At 40.5% G+C, this 21343-nt stretch overlaps 3 protein-coding genes across 3 annotated transcripts; 1 reads left to right on the plus strand and 2 right to left on the minus strand.

The window, feature by feature from the left end:
• Positions 1 to 364: 364 nt before the first annotated feature.
• On the minus strand, positions 365 to 7616 carry LOC145898244 (uncharacterized). The gene is made up of 17 exons (XM_082986671.1): positions 7433 to 7616; positions 7255 to 7364; positions 6959 to 7169; positions 6340 to 6530; positions 5867 to 6086; positions 5374 to 5497; positions 5105 to 5200; positions 4684 to 4895; positions 4129 to 4267; positions 3692 to 3881; positions 3327 to 3554; positions 2778 to 2947; positions 2192 to 2368; positions 1761 to 1928; positions 1235 to 1355; positions 902 to 1074; positions 365 to 587 (listed from the first exon to the last, which is right to left on the minus strand). Exons 1-17 carry the CDS (start codon positions 7614 to 7616, stop codon positions 365 to 367), a joined length of 2937 nt encoding a protein of 978 aa, XP_082842797.1.
• A 625-nt stretch (positions 7617 to 8241) lies between these two features.
• Positions 8242 to 16786, minus strand: LOC145898590 (coiled-coil domain-containing protein 154-like). The gene is made up of 17 exons (XM_082987105.1): positions 16519 to 16786; positions 16184 to 16271; positions 15603 to 15821; positions 15277 to 15450; positions 14882 to 15021; positions 14611 to 14713; positions 14153 to 14299; positions 13586 to 13743; positions 12960 to 13103; positions 12324 to 12504; positions 11763 to 11861; positions 11382 to 11517; positions 10796 to 11031; positions 10233 to 10450; positions 9499 to 9751; positions 8932 to 9196; positions 8242 to 8607 (listed from the first exon to the last, which is right to left on the minus strand). Exons 1-17 carry the CDS (start codon positions 16749 to 16751, stop codon positions 8396 to 8398), a joined length of 3006 nt encoding a protein of 1001 aa, XP_082843231.1. The 5' UTR covers positions 16752 to 16786; the 3' UTR covers positions 8242 to 8395.
• Positions 16787 to 18696: 1910 nt separating this feature from the next.
• LOC145898871 (uncharacterized) lies at positions 18697 to 21086 on the plus strand. The gene is made up of 4 exons (XM_082987515.1): positions 18697 to 18878; positions 19459 to 19904; positions 20199 to 20331; positions 20539 to 21086. Exons 1-4 carry the CDS (start codon positions 18774 to 18776, stop codon positions 20698 to 20700), a joined length of 846 nt encoding a protein of 281 aa, XP_082843641.1. The 5' UTR covers positions 18697 to 18773; the 3' UTR covers positions 20701 to 21086.
• Positions 21087 to 21343: the final 257 nt, after the last annotated feature.

Below are 21343 nucleotides of genomic sequence, written 5' to 3' on the forward strand. Positions count from 1 at the left end.
TTTTATTGGTTAATCATATAGGTTATACCTTGTTCTAAACCTTCCGAAGTGTCACATTTATGTCTAAAGTATCAGTACAAGCAATATAAGCAACAAGAACACTTTATACAACAGGCTAGTTTTAATAATGCGAGAATAATATCACAAGCGATAATTCGTTGTGCAACACTACACACAAAACGAGACAGAAACGCAAATACAGCATCAGTCAACAACAGACAATGGCAATAAAAACACTATTCTTCCGCTATATCTTATACACTGTACAGCAACGCACCCACAACGCTCAATGCAAAACCTCGTTAAGGTGGCCAGATACGCTTACAACGGAAATACCAAAAATATCCAAACAATTTCATGCTTCTCATAGTTTTGTGCGCGCCGATTTTCCACCCTCGTTCAAAACGTCACAACCTTCGTTGACGTGACCGCCGTCCGGGCGCCCGTGCATCACCATCTGTCGACCGTTGGTTCCGCCCTTTTGTGGGGTGGATTGGGCCCCGAATTCGCCGTTGGAACGCTCGTGAACTGCACCGTCGCTAATCTCGCTTACGTTGGCCAGTTGTTCGCGAAGATCTGTCCGTGAGCTGTTGACAAATAAAAAGATTGAGTAAATTTTAAAAGAGGTGACTTACATTTCAGTTGCAACTGTAGACATCAGGCACTTTTTATCGGATCCCCAAATATTTTTTGTTTATTCCTTTTAAATACCCTGCAATATTTGTGTGCAAATAGATTTCAGTAATAAGGTGTGGCAGGTTATAATACAGTTGCTTTTTAGCAGATTTATTGCTCAAAGAATGATGCAGATGAAATTGTCTTATCCTAATCCTGTACCTCTGTCCTAAAGCTTAAATGTTTCAAACTTTCCCAAAGAACGCAAATATTAAACATAATTTACCGTCTGCACCAAACGTAGAAGATGATGATGGAAGTAATTAGGACAAAACCGAGGGCGGAACCCAACACTGCGTATACAATCAGCAGGTCGCGCCTGCTTTTGACCGCAATTGAACCCGTGCTATCCATTCTCTCTTCATCATCGTCGGTTGGTTGCCGGTTTTCTGTTTTTATCTGAATAAATTCAAACTTAGAGGTTGGAATGTGTTGTCCGGTGATCAATGCCGGATCGCACCGGAGAGAAACTAAAATTTAGGATGAATGTAATGCAATCCTATATAGGTCCTTTAAAATCTTTTTATGACATGTTTTAATAACAAAGTTATAGGCTTACCATGAAGCAATTTTCACGTTCTTGGTTTGTGTGACTCGCGTTGTCGTGGAGGTTAACGGTCATAATGGAAGTACAGACGAAATATTCAGTCCCAGGTGTCAACCCGTGCAGTTGCGCCTCGCTGAAATAAGGACAATTTTAAATACTTTCTAATTTGTTTGTCATCGGAGCCCATGTCATTCCATTTCTTTTGTATATTGTTCATCTACGTTTGCGCAAAATACGCATGATTTGATTTCGATTCAATTGTCAAAGGCAATTACACCAAAAATCAAGGGAATAAAATTTATGCAAATAAAAAATGATTTTGATCAAAAAATTAAAGAAAAAGATCTAAGTAAACTGACAAGATTCATTTTTCAAATAAAACCAATGATAAACATGTATGGGAGGAAAAATGGCATCATGACATGGTTTCCAAACAGGTTTTCGATGTGAATAAGGTCTGGTCGAACAGACTGCATCTTAACACCAACAATTTTACACACAACATCAAATTACTCAAAACACAAAACACCGGTCTTACGTGGATCGTTTTCCGGCCGTCTGCTTTTTGAGTGACCCGCCTCCCACAGGGACATAGGTAACGGAATGAAAAGCTTCTTCGTAATCTTTAGCGAAAGCTCCAATGTATGGAAGGTTTATCACAGCGCTTGATGACTTTACCTTGCCGATTGTTCCAGGTGCGCAATGCCTAACATGGAATTTTGAAAATATAAAAGTGGAAAGTTTTCAGGTAAATATTTTTGTTTCAGCTAAGAGAGAAAATGGACTAAACACATTTTGGTTGAAAATGCGTCGTAAACTTTATCCATTCAAAAAGTACATAAAATAGAGTTTATGTTTTCATTTGTCATAAATTTTGTTCAAAGATTCCCTTCAAAATGGTTATGTTGTTCACAAACCCCCATAGTTTTGATTTTTGGAAAGCCTTTGGACGGAGATACGCAAACTTACTGAAAATCTCCGAGTCGCAGAAAATCGAATCGCTTTCCTTTAAGTCTCTTCGGACTTTCGCAAATAACTTCGTCTCTATCTTCAGTTTCGACGCGCGCTCTAGCGCCATCTATCCCAAGCGTATACCACTTGGTGTCGCAGTCGCAACGCCATGGATTTTCCGCCAAGTAAAGTGTTCTGCGGAAGAGAACAGGTCGCTTGTTGACGTTGGGTAAACTTCAATAATGTAAAGCTACTGTGTTAAATGGTTAACTAATTTCGGGGCATTTGTGACATTTTTACGTTATTACCAATAGCTCTAAACAACTTCACCATTAGTGATTGCTACAGTTACCGAGGTAGGTTGGTCTTGATCTGTGACAAAAGTTTTTAGAGCTAATAAAAATGATCACAATGCCAAACTAATGCCATCTTATAAAACCATATCAAAGAAGGTAAAGGCAGATTTAAAATATTTCCTACATCCAAACCAGCCACTTTCACACCAACCTAATTAACACATTTAGTCACCATAGAAGTTACCAAATTTTAAGATCAGCAGCAAAACGATCACACCATTCTACAAATTCATGTAAAACATTTTTACCGCAGAGCAGGTAGTCGCGGAAATAATGATGTGACGTCAAAATCTTCCAGTTTCATGTCGTTAAAACGGATTTCCCTCAGATTATTGAGGCCGACCAGTTCGGCAGCACTCACGTCTTTAATCGGGTTTCCATTTAACTTCAAAACCCGTAGCTCGGGCATATTGCGTACCTGTGATAAACCTTTTCGATTTGTTGGATAGTATAATAGTACGTGAACTGGAAGTGTTAGCATTTATTTGTGATGATTTGGAGGCAAATTACAGTTTTCGCAGCTTTTGTTGTTATGGGTTGGTTATCAGTTAATAAGTAGTTTTCATTGCTGGCATATAGATAATGCAGAATCAACTTAATGAAAACTGCTAGACTGCAAAGTGACATCGTGTTTTTTGTTGAGTAGAAAATAAACTCAAACAATCATCTTGTATCGAATATGATTCACATTAACAACTCCCTGTACGTACTCTCCAAGCCTTTACGTGCCAAACACACGTACCACGTTAAACAAGCCTAAAGTGCTCGAAGTCAAATTAAATGACTGATTCACTCACCGCCGACGGAATGGATGTAAGGGAATTTTCCAGCGCCAAATTCAGCACTTTGATTGAATGCGTGGGTCCGAATACGTCAGCTGACAACTCAGTCAAACCCATACTGCGCAATAAAACCACTTCAATCCCATCTGGCCCCACAAGAGCTCGTTTCGCCAGGTTACCGATGGGGTTGTTGCACAAACCAATTACTCGCAACTGTTTGTTTGACTTGATGTTGGGTGGAGCCTGAAAACAATGTTTGTTTTTTTACACATAAATGTTATATTTAAATTACCTATTTCATAAAGATCATGCAATATTTTAAAACATGTCGACTACTATAACAAAGTCAGAAACGTGATGTAAATAATGGTGACGTCTACCTTTAATTCGTTGAACAATAACCACAACTCTTCCAAGCTTTCCTGCTCAACAAATGCGTCTGTAGAAATCTTTTCGATCTCGTTCTTGTTGAGTGAGATCCTCCTCAGTTGGGTATTGTGGTGAAAAGTTTCGTCCGTTATTTCCTTGATGTTATTTCCGTCTGCAGTTATCACTTCCAGTTGCTGAAAACTGGAAATAGCATTGTGTGAAATGAAGCCCCGGGATTCGAACCCAAGTTATCCTGAGAAAGAATCCCGATCAGTTTTTCATCTTGGTATATTCCAATGCAACAAAAACACTATTAGAAAAATTAGCATACAACAAACTTTGTTTTTGCAGCTAGATGGTTTTACGTTCCTTTCTTACAGTGGCTATACCAAAAGAGGCATGATGGCATGTTACAAGTACATGATAACGGGGTAATGTTGTGTGTTACCTCGACATGTTTCCGGGATGGAGCTCTCCTATCTCGTTGTGACAGAGAAGTAATTCTTTTAGGTAGGTTGCGTTTGCAAACTGGGGTAACGATGTTATGTTGTTGGAACGCAGGTTAAGTGTTTCCAGTAACGGAAAACCTACAACAGGTTTCTCACCGTCAAATTCGCAATAATGAATTATCATAAGTTCATCTGTATTTCTGATGAGTTTATCTCTATAACTTTTAAATTGAGTTTACTTTGGAAATAAATGAAGACTGAGTTTTAGTTTTAAGATAATAACTATTGATGTAATTAACCAACATCTCCCACGTTGGTTCGTGAAGTTTTCCAGGAGGGCCGTGAAGTGTGCTAAAATATTATATCCCATCCGGGGTGAATAAAGTTGCTGACAGTAAGAGCAAGTTACATAAAAAATCTCACAGTGGTTAACATTTGTAGCAATACTTGTTGTTGGTCCCCGCCAACAAAATTATCATTAAACAAGAGAAATAGAGAATTGCAAGCTGTGAGAGGTTGAGAACACTGTGCTGTCTGTAATAAAGTAAAAGTACCAGAAAAGTCTTCGGTGTCCAGATTTTCGATGTTGTTGTGCGAAACGTTCAACGTCTTCAATACTTGAAGTTTTCCATCAGAGAATTCGGTAATCCCTGATAAGTGGTTGTGTGATAAGTCCAACAACTCCAACGACGCCGGAAAGATTGCTGGCTTAAACTTTCCCAGGTCGTTGTTTGAAAGCCTCAGCTCGATGAGATTAGGCAACGAGCTGTGGAAAAAAATGGAGTTATCATTTGAGGTAAAAAATCTCATTTGCTGTCAGTTGGAGCTAAAATGTACCCAGTGCCAGGTGCATGGTTTCATCGACTCACCACTGATAAGATAATTTAATTTTCTTTCACCGTTGCTCATAATAAAATGTTCCAAATAAATAATAAACACATCGTCATGCGTAGATAAAGTAGAATGCAGTCTTACCTTGCCAGAAGACTCGCGCTACTAGGAATTTGATTTTCATTGAGGTTCAGTTTCTTGAGATCTTGGTTGTGTGGAAAGCTAGGAATATATCCCAACCTGTAGAATGTATGTACGAGCGATTTGAGATCATAAATTATTTGGATCCAAAACTTTTGCATACAACAACGTTCACATTTTACATGCAAACGTTTTTCTTTAAATTACTTTTAGTTTTGCTATATTTTTTTGCATTATTATTATCATAATTTTTACTTTTTTTGTTACTTTACCTGTTTTCAGACAAGTCCAGGCACTCGAGTTTTGTCAGTGGAGAAAATGCCTTTTCCTCGTTGCTGGATATCTGCGAGTCACTTAAATCCAGTTTAATGAGGTTTGGTACGCCCTCAAATGACTCTGCAAATCGTTAAAATGTGTTTGACGTGTTTAGAAAAAAATACATAACCAAGACTTCGTACTGGTTGTAGTATTTTACTCGGCATGGGTCTGCATTATAAGCAGGCTACCATTTTATTGCAGGTTTGATGGATATCTATCCACTATTTACCACTATCTGCACAGCGTACTATTCATTGTAATCAAAAAAAGAAGGTTAATGTTGAAAGACATGTGACATTCTTCGCCTACTGTATGTTCTTACAGAAAAAAATTGACAACACACACAACTAAAGAAGTTTGGTTTGCATGAACCGTTCTTACTCTCTGATACAAAATCGTGCTACTTGAAGCACTTTGCCGGGACCAAATATGTTGTTGTTCACTTACCTTTAGGAAGGCTGTCTATTTCATTGTGACTCAAGTCGAGTTCCACCAATTTGGGAAACTGCATTTTTTCTAATTTTTCTCCTGTGATTTTGTTGTGTCCAATCCACAGTCGCTCAAGACTTTGGGGGAAAACGCCATCTTGAATTTCGGTCAAACCGACGCTGGTCATGAATAAATTCCTCAAGTTGACCAGATTTGCAAAATCTCCGGACTTGAAAATCTGGAACATATTTGCTCACTTATTTTAACCAACAATATTAATCATTGTATATAGCGAGTAAAAAAGCTTTTAACTATCGTAAATTTCACTAATTTTTTTTTTCGAGAAAACAACCAAACGCTTCTATAAACGCTGCTCTTTTTAGATGCAACATTGTCACTAAATACGTTCTCGTATAACGAACTCCAATTTTCAGAACAAAAACTTTCAAAATTAAAGAAAAAATAAATTAAATGACAAACAGTTTTTCAACCTTGATCGGGTTGAAGCATAAACTGAGACTCTCCAGATTCTCCATTTCCCTGATCACTTCGGGGAGATCGCGTAGAGAGTTCCCGACCAAGTTGACAGACGTGAACGAACTCACGTTGGCAGCAAACGCGTCACGAGGTAACTCTGAGAGCTTGTTGCGTTTCAAACTCAGCTTTTCCAGTTGTTGATTGTCTGAAGAGGTATAGTAATGATTTTCTGATGTGAATCACAATCAGTCAACTACATTGATTTGTCAACAACCGGTGATATTTCAACCGCCGGAGTGAGACAACACTATTTTGTCAAACAGATACTTAGAGTCCCTGAAAACTTAAACTCAAGTTTTGAAATTTATAGTTTGATCCGGATTTAAAACGTATAACGCAGCTAACGAATATTATCTGAAACAAAATCGCATTTTTTACATGAATAATTCCATTATTTTGTGAGACATTCGTTTGAACTTGCGACAATTATTTTAAAAAATCGCTTGTTGTCAAACGAAATATTATTTTTTCTATAGCCTACTGGAAATCTACAAATTTATCAACTGTGTAAAGTGACTGAATGCGGGTATTGCCGAAAAATATCAAAAACAAGTCTAAAACTTTAAAGCTTACTTTTTAAAGCGTCATCTTCTATTTCGTCGATTTGGTTCGATGTCAAGCAGAGACTTCGGAGGTTTTTATTATTTGAAAAATCCGGAAGTTCCGAGATCTTGTTTTTTGATAAAGTGAGTTCCTCCAGCTGTTCCAAGTCTTCGAACACTTCATCCTCTATGAAGTGAATATTGTTGTCCTCCAAACATATTTTTCGCAGCTTTGGTGAACCCTGAAACATTCCACGTTGTGAAATAAAACACAATTTGAATTCATGGAATAATTTTAATTAAGTGAAGTTTGAGCGTTGGTTTCACCTTAAAGGCATCGTTCTCAAGAAAATAGATTTTGTTTCCGGACAAAATCAACTCCTCCAAGTTGGGAAGCGATGACAAGGAACTGGGTTGAATGTTAAGGATGTTGTTATCTATATTTGAAATTAGTTGGTTGGAAACGTCTCAATATTCTAAGTATTATTTTATTCCAATTGTTTACCAGACAGGTCGAGTTTTTTCAGCCCGACGAATTTTGAGAAGAAACGAGTTGGAATCTCTCTGGCCCAAGGAAGATGACATTTCATTTCTTCGCCTTCTTCCATACATTTACATCCCATCGGACAAGCGCGAGACCCAACCCCGGCCACCGCCAGCATCAAAACTATAGACAGAACTACCCTCATTCTATAACCTTGGCCTCTTTTAAAAAATATTGTATCGTTAACACGTTTTGACTACTATTTTCTCTAGTGAGATGCAAACAGGGCAACTTTTTCTACCTGCTTATACAGCATGTTTAACTTTTAAGCTGTTATAAAGTATGGGCATGCAGCTACAGCACAACTGTGTACAGTGTAGAGCGCACAAAGCCACTTTGCCACACAGAGTGTGTTGTAAACGTCGCAAACAACGGCAAATCACGGCCGATTTCCCCAACAACGACCAATTGAGTCCGGGCACTGCTTTTAGGGTCCCCCGCGTTTCGGTCGTCGCCCTCGACGATGACACTCCAGGACGCCCCTTAACTTCTGAAGGGCCTGCGTGGTGCCAAGACTGCTACGATACTTTGTAATGGTCCGATTTTAACGCCTGTGTTTTAGATTTAAACAAAGCGTGTTCCGATTCGAAGCAAGGCCGCTTTTGAGTGTTGTTTGAAATTTGTAAGGACATAGCGTCGGTATAAAGCCACAGAGCGTCAGAAATACGCCAAGATCGGGACCGGAGACTACAACAGGCACTTGTGCGGCTCGTCGCCATTCGCGTGTATGACATATTTTCATTTCAAAGCGGAACGCACTTGAAAGTGTAGAGAGTGAAAAATATATTTGTTCATGTGTAAAAAATACAAAACATACAAAATGTGAAAGCGGTAAAAAAAATCACGCGATCGTTTGAAACGCATTGCGACAATTAACAAAGCGAGTCGGACACCGTCAACCAAGCTGTGACTTTTTACACAACACTAGTTCTTCCTTCCTTCCATGTCGTAAGCAGTGCCAGCACCGGAAGTGGATCCGAACGCTCCTCTTTTGCGCTGACCAGAGGCGTCTTTTCCACTTCCCTGACTGCCGCCTGGTGGCGTGCGAGTGCTGGGAGTGGGTGATTTCTTTTCTCCGCCTGGCGGTGATCGCCTGGTCCCGGCACTTTCCCTTGGCGTTTGTTGGGGAGTTCCACCTGTGGTAGAATACGTTCATGTAAAGTTGTTTTTTTGTATACAAGATGCAGGTAATATTCTTGTACCAAACAGAGTTGAAAGTAAAAATTAAACCATTGTGTTTTCGTATACTAGGTAAGAAGTTAATAAATCTAAGTTCCTTCTTCAGCACTGGTTCCAAGTCTTTGGCGGCAATATGGTTAACCAGCCATTACCCTATCTCTATATATTTTACCTTTATACGTATAACCACGTGTACCGACAGCAACATAACAAATGAAAGTGAGTATTGTCAGGATGTACTTGGAGAGACGTGAATAAAAACAACACAAAAAATAAACGACCTTGGCTGCGCTGGCTGTTCTCACGTTGTCTCCCGCTCTGCGGAGTTTCCACTGCGTTGTTGCCATGGATACTATCATCGTCTGCTCCCACACCAGCATCACTACCATCTTCATCAACTCCCGGATGTTGCTGGTTGTACCAGGCGGGTTGAGGTTGGGTGTTGCTCTCTACGGGACGCTCGTCCTCCTCCGAGAGCTCTTCCACGTCAGAGGGAGCATCCGGACTGTCGAGAACACGCTCGTCTTCATTGTCTTCTTCACTGTCCTACACAGAGAAATTCAAACTTGTTTATTTTGTGGGCTTGTATATACAACGACATGCAATGTTGGCACACATCAATCGTACATGAGTGTAGACAATGTGGAAACATGATTAATTTAATTAAAAAGTGCGGTAAGTGAGGCAACTACACTTAGCCGACAAGTAAAAGCAATCGCTGCAATCGCTTTCTCACAAGAGCCGTCATATAGTACATTATTGCAATAACTACGCCGACATCTGCATCACGTTTAAGCAGGTGTATTCAAAGCTATCACAACTCCACCTAATCAGCTCAAAAGACCTACCGCCATTCCGCCGTATCCGCGTCTACTTTCGGTCACCGATTCCCTTTGACGTTCACTGAGCGCAGATCGTCTTTCCAAGTCCACGACCTGCGGCGATTCTGGTGTCCCCGGTCCTCTGGCTGACAAAGACAATGGCGACTGACTTTTGGGGGTTGCCTGTGATACGAAACTTCGTTCTGGCGTTTTAGTTTTAGCTTCCCTCGACCTTCGTCTGTCGAGAAGTCGCAACCATCGCATCTTGATGTCGAACCACCTGTGAAAAACCATTGTTTGGATTTTATTTAAAACTAAACACGACATGAATTGTTTCTGTCGTGGACAACTCGGCATGACTGCCAGATCTTAGGATATAAAGTCTCAGGTGGGCAGAACCAACATCGTGATAAGGTGTGCGAACCCACCATTTATGTTGGCTTATGTTTATGGTAGACGAGTGGAAGTTTTGGTGTCACTGCTTTGTCGAAAATTGTGCGTTAACTATAGGCCTTAAATGCATAAAAAATCAACCAATTTTTGTGCAAAAAAAGCCATAATAATCTTGGTAAGCTGCAGACAGGGTGTGTACACGCACTGTTTCGACCTGTGAGGTCTCATCAGTGCAGCTGTTGCAGTGACACTGTGCTGGCTTTTACACTAGCAGGCACACTAGATTTTTTCCAATTTTTTCAACCAATTTTGTTTTTCATTATTTAGCGCTGTTTAATTGAATAAGCAGTCGTGTCAAAACGTGGTACCTTGCGCATTGGTAAATTCCCCATTCGTTTAAGACTGACGAGGGTTTCTTGACAAACTGCCGAGTCCGCGTGTTCTGTTGCCACAGCAACGGCTCGATGTCAACTTTTAGCCGCGCAAGGTCGCGCTTGATCGAGCTTGTCTCCTCCAGTCGCATTTTGGTCTCAGAGTTGAGTCGAATGGTTAACGTTGATCGGGCGTCGTTAAGGAAACGTTCAACCTACAAAAATTAAGTTCATTTTTTACAAGGATTGAGGTATCGCACATGTAACTGGGTAGATGCAAATTTAAAATTCTTCTAAAAATTCTTAACACAGGTCCATCAATATAAAATTCCTAGATAGCATTGTCACGAAGGTCATCTTGACCAGTTAAAATGTCTCCATGTTTGACTCGAAGTAACAGAAATGAGTGATATCTCGTTTATTACAGAAAAAACATACTCAGTAATACCGTATTATCGCATATGTAATAAAACTTTGATGTAGATTTGGAGTAAATAAATTCACTTTAACGATATGTTTGAAATAATAAACAGTAAAATATCTCACAAAATTCCACCGACCTGCGCCAACTTCCCCTGCGAAGCGATAAGTTCCCGGTGGACTTTCTCCGTTCTGTTTCTCTCTTCGATCGTCGCCACGTCGTTCGCGTCGATCCTCTGCACCATCTTCTGCATCTGACTCTTCACAGCGTCGCCCTCCTTCAGTCTCGTCTCACTGTCGAGCGTATTCCGCGTCTCGTAATCGTTTTTAAGAAGATCGAGTCGCTCCTGCGTCTCGCGCAACTCTTGTGGGAGTTCTGCAAGGAGAATAGAAGTGGTCACATCTGTGGTAGTTGTTTACTAACATACCTATAAATTGCGTTATAAGATTAACATGGCAAGTTAACTCTTAAACGTGATAGTAGTTGCTGTTGAAATATACAAGTAAAAACTTAATGTTCAATAGTTAGGAGTGATTACAGAATGAAAAAAATGGATCAATTTAAACCAAATGCCCCTCCGGCAGGCTGATGATCGCGCACCGTATCGATATGCTTATGTGTTAAAATTAGCAAAGCGATCTGTAAATAACTCAGATGGTGGATGTTTTTTTCAATAGTTAGGGGTTTTGAAAAGGGTATAGGAGGGGTCCACTTTGTAGATTTACCTTTCAGTGCGTCCTGTATGATTGACACGTCTTTATTCATGGTTTCACGCCACTCGGCGGCGCTGTGAACAAACTCGTTATGTTGGTCGCGGACACTGGACTGGAACTCAGTGATCTTTGAATCCACTGTTTCTTCCTACAGAAATGCAGATGTTTATTTCACTCACATCACGATGCAAAATAGCTTAAACAATGGAAAGCATAAGTTATAGTACGTTTGATTCCTAATTCGTCAACACGATTTTGTCTGGCGTAAAAAGTAAATAAAATTTATAAACAATGTGAAAATATACAATCGATGCGCAAACGAGAACAGGGGAAGTCGGTTTTGTGTAGCCTATTTTCACAGTACCATGGCTTTATTAAGTTTCTGGAACGAACCTGTTGTGTGAGTCGAACAGTCAAAGCTCCAAGTCTCACATCCATATCCGCCACCGCCCGCGAGAACTTTGTTTCTGCTTCGCTAAACCGCTGTTTCGCCTGCGATAAATCGAATTAAAAAAGGAAGATTTCTTTGAACCATATTTTGCCAACCCAAAAAGCTGCCGCGGAACGCCTTTGCGTGCATGTTTTATGAGATGAAAATTATTTTTGCGGTGATTGCGCAATACATTCTTCCACAGAAACAAGTAAAAACAAATCAATCCATTGCTCCTAAATTAGATCCAAAATTTGCAAAACTATAAATGCACATCAAACAGGAAACCCAAGTTTTCTGTTTAAAGTATTTAACTCCAAGCTTTCTGCACCCAAGTATATTTGTCGCCGCTATGGAGTCTCCCTTTTACGTAAATTACGGAGATTAGAACAGTTACCACTAAAATTAGCCAAGCTTTTCTATTTAAAGTATTTAACTCATTTTTTGCACCCACATATAAATGCACAAGCCGTAAGGTTTTATTTGATTTGAACTTAAACAAATCCCTGGAGTGGTGAACTTACATCGGAAAGCATCTTCTGTTTATCTTTGCCGGCTTGGAGTTGCATTCCTCCGATGGCTTGTTGCAGACTTGATATGGCGACGCGCAGTTGATCTTGTACGCCCTCTAGCTGTGAGAGAACGCGAGAAGATTGTTCCTCCCGCTTCGTGATCTCGGCCAACAGAACCTTCTCTAGAGCTTTTCTATAGACAACATTTTTTGTAATAAATGTAAGTACAGGATGTAACTTCAGGGTACGAATTCATTGTGAATAAAAAGCTAAATAACTGAGGATGCCCGGGCAGGCGAAATCGATGTTTCAAGATTGCTAATAAATCAGCTGACTGCAATTTGAAACTTCTGTTATTTTCATAACATTGACTTACTATCAAAATAGAAAATTGGTGTCGCTGATAAAATACAATGCCACCAGCGGGCTAGATTCTGCAAAAGTTAAGAAACCAGTCTAAAGAACTTTCTATAAATGTTTTGGTACGTTTTGCAGTGTTTAAAACAAGGAACATTTTTGAAGTTTTAGTGCGATAAAAAGGTACTTTTGTGCCAAAACTAAACTATATATCAGGTTTCAAACAGTTGGCCAGGCATGTCGTTAGCCAAAGTAAAAGTTCGCTTAAACTTTTAAGTACTAAAATTTTACCTCTCGTGCGCCAACTTGCGTTGGAGGTTGTGGAAATCCTCCTCTGCTCGCCGCTGGGTGGCGGTCTGCTTGGATCTCTCCGTCCTCCGCATCTCCTTCATGGCTTGCATCTCCTCCATGTAAATCTTTTGCTGCATGTTCCACCTGATCAAACAAAACTTGTTAAGTAAATCTCCAAAACCCAATAAAATGTTTACTATTGGTTTACTGGCTTCGCAGCCCAGGCATTGCAGCCTAGCTGGATCGGCCACTTTTTCCTTACAAGTCGGAGCAAGATCTAAAAAAATCAAGCTCTGAGTGAGGTTTGAACTCATGACCCTGGGCTAACCACGCCAAACCCTCCACCAACTGAGCTACAGGAGATCAGCGGTTAGACAGGAATACATTGTGGTCAAGGCACACTGGTGCGAAAGTGCACCCATTGTCGGGCAGCCTTTCCTTGCGGTTTTATAAGTGCGCATGCCGGTTTTTACTGTTCGTTGGCACATTTTCTCAACGTTTATTAGAAACCTTTGGTAACGATATTAAACTTTTTATTTGCACTGGCGCCGATGTAAGACACAAGAAGTACAATAGTGTTTAAAAAGGTTTCAATCTGTGGTTCAATTGTGTTTGTGAAGACCAACCTGCTTTCCGTTTCGTCGCGAATCTGTTTCTCAAACTCGATCCGTGCCGATTCCTCTCTTTGCAACAACTTCTCGACATCAATGAACTTCTTTACCGCCTCCTCACGAAGTCGGACTTCTTTCTTCAACAGTTTGTCGCTCATCTCTTCAACCGCCGCCTGCAAAAGTCACATGAAACAGTAAACGCCTTGGAGCAATGTTTTCAGCAAAATAGACATTGCACACCGTGGACCTAAACAAGCATAGCACAAACACCGTTAGTTGTAACCCTGGTATTGCCAGTTTTTATAAAAATACGCCGCTGGCCTTTATTTTTGTATTATTCCGGTGGAAAAAGTGGAATAAATATGATATAATAATCAATAAATATGTTTGCAAATGTTTTTTTCCATATTCGTTTCTTAATATGGTGGCACAAGTATACCTAACTGACTTCAAGTACCCAAGTACATTCAAGGCATTAATAGTTAAGCGCCAAACTCGGCATCCCCGTCTGACTTGAAAACTAAAGCAATATTTTTCCAATTAATTTGCCTGCCTAATATTGTCATATCTTAGAGCACTTGCCTGAATCTTGTTCTGCAGCTTCAGGCGTTCCCCGGCCTCACTATGATCGTGTTCTTGTCGCGATTTCTCCAGGCTCTGCATCTCTTCCTGGCGTCGGTGAGTGAGGTCGTTGATGGCGGATTGCTGTTCGGACAACTTCAACGCGAGCTGAGCGATAAAAAATGTTGGTTGATTTAATATCACTGGTGACCACACTGTCGCTATACATTTGTATCGTAATTTGACAACACCTCTAGATCGTCAAACATATCGTACGATTGTTATGGATGTATATGCGTCGCGATTGTATGAAGCAAATACAGGCGAAGGACCGGCAAACGAATACACAAAACTTCGACAAAGTGTTGACATCATTACTCGGAAAGTACCTAACGTTGGTGGTGGTTCTGGCAACACAACCTAACCAATTTGTGGGGATACATGTAACTAGTGGCGTACAACAAATGAAAAAACCTTGCCTGTTGGACTTGGGATCTTCCATCTGTCTCGCTTTGTGCGATGCGGTTGCGAATTTCTACAAGCGAGTCTCTCGTTTCAGCCAGCCGTGATTCCAGTAAGTGTCTGCAAAGGGGATTGTAAAGTTGCATAAATTTGCCACTTTCCCACTGTTACTTGACCTTGTTCTCAAACTACTGTAGTTTTTGACCTGATTTGAGCCCGACAACATGTGTGTGAGAAGTAAAGTGCAATGCGACAACAAGGTAAAAAAAAAATTAGAATGTATTTAACCTTAGTTGGAGGTTGCCCTGTTCTGTGAGGTTATTTGTGTCTTTCTGTAACCTGGCTTGCTGAACAGCTTGCTTCATTTCGTCCTCGATGCGCTTGGAGCGTTGTTTGATTTCCGTGTGCAGATGAGAAAATTCCATGCCCTGCACAAAACCAACAGATTTAAAATGTGAACGCTCTAATCCAATATAATGTTAATTTTTAACAGGTTTTATGCTAGTTAGACGCTGTCTCCGTACTAGTCATGTACAAACGCACATGGAAACAATTTTTTTTTTAAATATTTAGCAAAGAGAAATTTTACTGAAAAAATATGCTGTCTACCGCTATGTACAATTTATTACCTCGTGAAAAAAAATATAAAAATGCAAAGCACAAGCTGTTCTTTCAGCACATACCTGCATTTCCACCCTGCTTTTTAGTTGGTGAAACTCATCGACTATGTTTTCGGAAGTTCTGTCGCTCCGTTCCCACTTTCGTGTGACGTCATCGATTCGATGACGCAATTCGCTAACTTGCGTCATCTGCGTGTCCCGGGTTGAGTCGTTTTCTTTTTGCACGTTCAACAAAACCTTTCAAAAATAAAGTTATTACGCCATTTCTTATTGTTTTTCGTCTCAGATCTGTCCACAACTAAATGACAGCATACATATATGTTTCTACATATAATGTCTGCAATTACACGTCTATGCAATAAAAGTTTATGTCAGGTAAAGAAAAATACCTGTTCCAACTTCTTGGAATGGTTTGTCAGATTTTGGACGTTCTCTTTTTCGCGATGAAGTTTTTCTTCTGCTCTTCGAAGTCGAGATGTTAACTGACTGATAAGGTCGTTACTCGATCGCATCGTCTCCATCAAATCTCGCTGAACTTTTTTTTCTTCTTTAACCGCCTCTTTTTTACCGAAATCCGCGGCCCTTGCATTGCTTTGTAACCGGTACATCTGCAAACGAATTGAGAAGATTGTGACAACATTTTTCTTAATAAAACACAGTGGATATCTATGTTTCTTAATCTTTTCGTCCTGGCGGATACCTTTTGATGACGTCAGAGTAATCGTGGACCCCTTAGGGTTTTTCGAAAAATTTTCCTTCTGCACAGGTTTAAGTCTCGGGTGCATATGTTTTTGTTTCGACATAATAAGCCTGTAACGTGCTTACAATACGTGTATACATATAATCATAAAACAGTCGATATGTACCAAAACACTGGATTAAACTTGTACATAGGTATTATTAGAAAATACCATATGGTTAACGTAACGTTCGTTAATAGAATGGTTTGAACACAAGGTTTCTGGCTTACCTCTTCAAGCAAAGCTTTATTTGCTTCTTCCAAAGTCGCAACGCGACTAACGACATTTTGGATGAGATTTTCGTCGCTTTGACGTGACCTGTGTGCAAGGACTTGTATCAAGCAATGCGTGATCAGTTCAGTTATTCGTAACGTTTCAAAATGTTGACGGCCTTTTAATCACCAACTTTTCACCGCACTCCCTTCTAATATAGCTGTTATGAACTATTTGTACAATAAACAAAACTGATTCAGTATCCACGCACCCCCAAATCCCGCGCACCTAAGAGGCGCTCATGGTTAAGAACCACTGTCTTAGTTTGTTTGACAGAAAATTAATGATTTACCTCAAACCTTCCAGAGAATTGCTTCCGTTCCATATTTGAGGAATACGCTGCTTGGAATGAACTGCTGAAAGAGGTACCAGCTGCTTGTTACTAGTATGCTCATCTAGCGTGGCCATGGTAGTTCCAAATTCCTTATCCCCGAAAGCACTTGGCGATTTGGATCCAGACAAACCTGGCAACACGGCCAGTCTATGTCGGCCGTACGGCTGACTGGCCATACCTGCAGTACTCATTGACCGGGTTTTTTTTGAATGGCAGTCGCTAGTTTTTACCTATGACGTCATAGAGATCGTTAAACTATCCTGAATAATGGCTGACAAAAGTTGCAAGACACTGAATATATGCGTCTTACACGGTTGCTTAATTGCGACAGAGCGTCGCTTTGAGATTCACAAGTGCTAAACTAACAAACCATCTGTTTGGCGACGCATAAATCTGACTGCCAGCAAGTGCCTTCGCTTTACTTAACGCGCCTACAGCAAACTGACAATGGGAAATCACAGCGTAAAATGCTCCAGGAAATTTGATAGCCCCACTGTCCTATTCCGTTCAGTGACATGAAACAGTTGTTAAAAGTGTTTACATTCAAGTCGGATTACGCTCGTTTCAAGGTAGTACAAGTGACATATCAGCACTCCTTTTAACATATGACGCTATCCACCAATGCCAAGCTATAAAACTTAAGTCAGTGGGCGCCCCTAGTAATTTAAAATATATTATTTTAACTGTCCATCTATCTGGCATTGCCGTGAGTGCACAGCGCTCGCCCACTTTAAAGTCAAGTGTCCTCGAGGCCTGTATTTATTCGGTAGGCCAAACGCGTGCGCTATTTTGTAAAAACTTACTGATAATTAAAACACCGCGCACTCGAAATTCTACCTACGGTTTCACCCAAGCGGTGCTTCATAAGTTTATTACTCAGTGAGAGTCGTTGCTCATTTTATAGCTCCCAACTGTAGGCCTATAAACTAGTTAACCTATCCACGAATGTTGCCAAAATACACATGTTTGCTCTTAAGAAATGTAAATGTTGTCCTGTACCACAGTTGTCTAGCAAATGTGTTGGTTTAAACTTGACACATACCCTTTGTGCTGTGGCTGTAGTTGAAAGTGAATCATTTCTACCCTTGGTTTGCTCTAGTATTCTTAATTTGAGATATTCTTGCTCGAGACGCTTCCTTGTTGAGTAATTATTACCTCACAAAGTCGCGATTGTTTTCCGTTACGCACCGTTGCACTTTATAAAGAACGAGACACAACAAGCGACAAAATGAAAACATGTGAAATTCTAAGACATGGCCGTGTTCCATGAAAGAAAAACAATCGGTTGAAGCTTTACTTAACTCACAGTTTGGTAAAATAGTTTGAAAGAGAATTTAAATGTGAAAATTACTTATCAGTCTGGTGAAATATTTTATTTACTTGTAAACGTCAGTATTATAAAAACAGACACAAGGTGGATAGCTTTTTGGGCAAGTCTAGAACGTATTAGTGTATTTTGGCATGGTTGCTATGCAATAAACAACGCTACTTTGCAAAACAAGCGCTGTTGGTGAACAGCTCGCTAGCGACTTTTGTGGACAAATATAAATAAATTCTTTACAGGCACAGATAGCAACAAATCGGAGAGTTCGTATGTTTATGTCATGAAAACAAGTCAAAGCATGAAATTTATATTTTCTTGGTAATATTAGATAAAGTTTGATGAATTATTTTATAAGATAAGTGTGTCTCGAGTGCTGAATATGATTTAACATGAGTTATTGGGCCATAACGACAGCAATGTACAATTGCGACCAGTAAAATCAGCAACACGACGTATGCACTAACTTTGTTACGTTTTGTACGCAAAAGGAAACGTAATAACGCCGTAGCCAAGCAGTCTATTGTCCGGACAAAGGCGCTCGCGTGTTTTTGTTTTTCTAAAACTTTTGCGGGACAAAAGCTCTTGCTGCGGCTCACTTCAACGAGACGGAGGCTTTGTTCTCCATAAGGCCTTAGTGCTTAGTCCTACGGATACACTTACCGTAGGAAAGTAGTTGCATCATAATGATGGTGCCTATAGCAGCAGCAGCAGCAGCAGGGCGAGATACTAGTGGACATGAGTTTTAGCTGTGCAGCAGTATATACCAAATTCGTGTTGTTTCACGTCGAGTGTTGAAATGAAAATTGTTTTAAGTGCTTTGAATTCTATTTTAAGGGTTTCTTGAAACATTTGTAACCGCACAAAAATGGTATAGTTTAAAATTACAACTATGTCTAGCCAACAAAGATTAATGGCTAAAAAGAAAGAAGAAAATGCGATTGTCCTCAAATCCAGGGTAAAAGATCTGGAAGGCGAAGTGCAGAGCTTGAAGCAGGTAAACGGGTGTTATTAGTTACACACGCAAGGGTGCAGTGTAACGCCAGAAACATATAACAGGGTTCATTGTTCCAGTATGTCAACAAAGCTGTACCTGTGTTGTAACAGCCAAAACTGTAACGCCGGCATAAGACAAGCACACACTCAAAACCACAAGCACACAGCTATATGGTGTGGCTACGTTAAGACAAACACCATGTTAATATACTCAGCGTTCGACCCATTAAAGCTAGGCCTTCAGTTAATGCGTATGGAAGGTTTCCTTAATAGTTCAGTTAGTACTAATGGACCATCTGCTTGTCAAAATGCGTTATTGTCAATAGGCGGCGGACTTGAGCAATGTAATTGTTGGGTAGCCGCTCAGATGTAGCGATGGGACGTAAACAATTTCAGTTACGATAACTCATTCAATCCTGGGTAATTCGCATCAACCCTGCCGCACGTGTACCCAAGAAAATCTCTAATTCGTTCAAATACAGTGTGAAGTTGGTTAGAGCAACCTTTTGCCGACGATGTACTTGTAATACACGCACCTCTCACAAATCAATACACGCAATTCGGCACCGTGTTTGTTTTAGAGATTAGATGATTTGCGCAAGGCGAAGAATAACACAATCATCAAACGGGAGCGGGAGGTTCTCGAAGTTGGCCAGCCTGGCCTGGGGCGTCCCGTCGGCATAGAAACGTCGAAGTACAAGGATCTAGAACGCAGATTAGCTTCGTCCGAATCGACGCGACTGCAGGCCGAAAAGGAATTGACCGAACTCCGTGCAAAACTGGCTAAGATTGAAACGCGCCAAGGCGAGGTTATCAAAGACCGCGACCAGTGGAAGTTCAAATGCGAGGAGATGCAGAACGAGTTGGCGAGCCTGAAACGCAGTCACGTGACCGAGATGGAGAAACTCCGTGGAAGTTTGCGAGAGAAAGGAGCTTTGTCCGACGAACGTGGAAACGAGTTGGAACGCTTGCGCGAGAGACTGGAAATAAAGGCGACGCAGGAGGAACACAAAAGACACGAAAATAAGTACGTCAGCACCGCGCCTGTCTGTCATGTTTATGTTCGTGGTAAAAGGCGATTGTTACATGAACTATTCTTTCGCTTTGAAAATATTATCCATTTTTGCCCTTCCATGCTTTTGAGGGGATGAATGTGGCCAAAACTAAATTTTGAACAGCCATATACGTATTAGGATTAAGCGTGACATGCGAACAGAATTGAGTTTGTTTTATAAGCACGCCAAAATATCATGTAAAGCTTTTGGTGTTCTTTGGATTTGCCGTACGAAAAATATCGATACTTTATTTTGGGTACACACAGAGGTCGCGAGTCTTTTACGAATGATCTGATGGCTGAAAACGCGGTATTGCGCGCTAAAGTGGAATCTCTCTTCAACGAGCTAAGTGAAAAAGAGGCAAAGTGGCTGGAGAGTGAGGAGGACATGGTCAAACAGGTTTAACTTTGTTGTCAAACGATTGATGGAAATGACATTCAACTTTCCCTATAGTATATAAACCAGTTTAGGTAAATACAAATTGGAATGGAAGAAACGTAAAGTTTACTCCTTCTACTCTGACCTATAGCTTGGTGGATTGGTGAATACATCCACAATGGTAACTGGAACTGCTTTTTACTGATTTTTGCTTATGTATTTTTGCAGGTAAGAGTTGAGTGGGACGCAAAGTACGCCAAATGGATGCAGGATACTGAAAGGAAGATTGAAGAACTTCGGGAGGCAAACTTGCTGCTAAAAAGTTGTTTGTACAAAGGGCAACCTAAAGGAACAGACCCAAGCAGCTCGAGTGCGCCACCTGACGGCTAGTCGTAGCGCAGTACATCGTTTCTATTTATTTTAAAATCAGTATTTTATTAGTTTTAAACTGTGATGGTGCTTTTAATATTTTTTTTCTGATAAAGTATTTGATATGTTGCGCTGTGCTATAGATTTAGTGTTAACTGATTGGTGAAGCAACAGCCCACTATGTTTTCCGACAAGAAGGGCAAATGTCATTGTGCTACTGGAATTTATCTTGTCGTGTTAAAGACAGTTTTACACAAGACGAAAAATCAATCGCTTATTTTTGTTTGGAGGTTCTGTATGTTCATTGCAAAAAATTATGATCTTTGTTTTATCTGCATTGATGGCAATTTGGTTCAACTTAACCCACAATTCTTTGCAATAAAATTCCTACGCGTTGACGGCAAGTACTGCTGCGTTACTCGTGTAAACCCATAACATATAATAATGCTAGACAAAAGCAAAACGTGGCTGCAGTATTGCAAGCCAGTGATTCAAACCACGGAGGGCGCTGGGAAAACCCTGGCCATGCACACAGTGCTTTCTTTGCGCCTTATGGAAATCAGGCAGCGCGGGCTCGCTTCTTGGGCCCACTGCAGGCGGCTCGCGCTTTGTTGATCGAAGCACGGAAGTCGTGGAGTTTCTGCGCGCCACATTCCGCGTGGGA

Source organism: Ascidia mentula, chromosome 4 (assembly GCF_947561715.1).
Source record: "Ascidia mentula chromosome 4, kaAscMent1.1, whole genome shotgun sequence".
Taxonomy (NCBI): domain Eukaryota; kingdom Metazoa; phylum Chordata; class Ascidiacea; order Phlebobranchia; family Ascidiidae; genus Ascidia; species Ascidia mentula.

What these genes read in the sequence shown, in the direction of transcription:
- LOC145898244 (XM_082986671.1), bottom strand. Translation starts at nt 7,616, where the DNA reads ATGAGGGTAGTTCTGTCTATAGTTTTGATGCTGGCGGTGGCCGGGGTT. An exon ending in TTGAGAACGATGCCTTTAAG is followed by an intron (nt 7,170 to 7,254) that starts GTGAAACCAACG and finishes GGAATGTTTCAG; the next exon opens with GGTTCACCAAAGCTGCGAAA. An exon ending in TTACATCCATTCCGTCGGCG is followed by an intron (nt 2,948 to 3,326) that starts GTGAGTGAATCA and finishes GGTTTATCACAG; the next exon opens with GTACGCAATATGCCCGAGCT.
- LOC145898590 (XM_082987105.1), bottom strand. Translation starts at nt 16,751, where the DNA reads ATGAGTACTGCAGGTATGGCCAGTCAGCCGTACGGCCGACATAGACTG. An exon ending in CGCAAGTTGGCGCACGAGAG is followed by an intron (nt 12,505 to 12,959) that starts GTAAAATTTTAG and finishes TGTTGTCTATAG; the next exon opens with AAAAGCTCTAGAGAAGGTTC. An exon ending in CATACAGGACGCACTGAAAG is followed by an intron (nt 11,032 to 11,381) that starts GTAAATCTACAA and finishes TTCTCCTTGCAG; the next exon opens with AACTCCCACAAGAGTTGCGC.
- LOC145898871 (XM_082987515.1), top strand. Translation starts at nt 18,774, where the DNA reads ATGTCTAGCCAACAAAGATTAATGGCTAAAAAGAAAGAAGAAAATGCG. An exon ending in AAGTGCAGAGCTTGAAGCAG is followed by an intron (nt 18,879 to 19,458) that starts GTAAACGGGTGT and finishes TGTTTGTTTTAG; the next exon opens with AGATTAGATGATTTGCGCAA. An exon ending in CACAAAAGACACGAAAATAA is followed by an intron (nt 19,905 to 20,198) that starts GTACGTCAGCAC and finishes GGGTACACACAG; the next exon opens with AGGTCGCGAGTCTTTTACGA.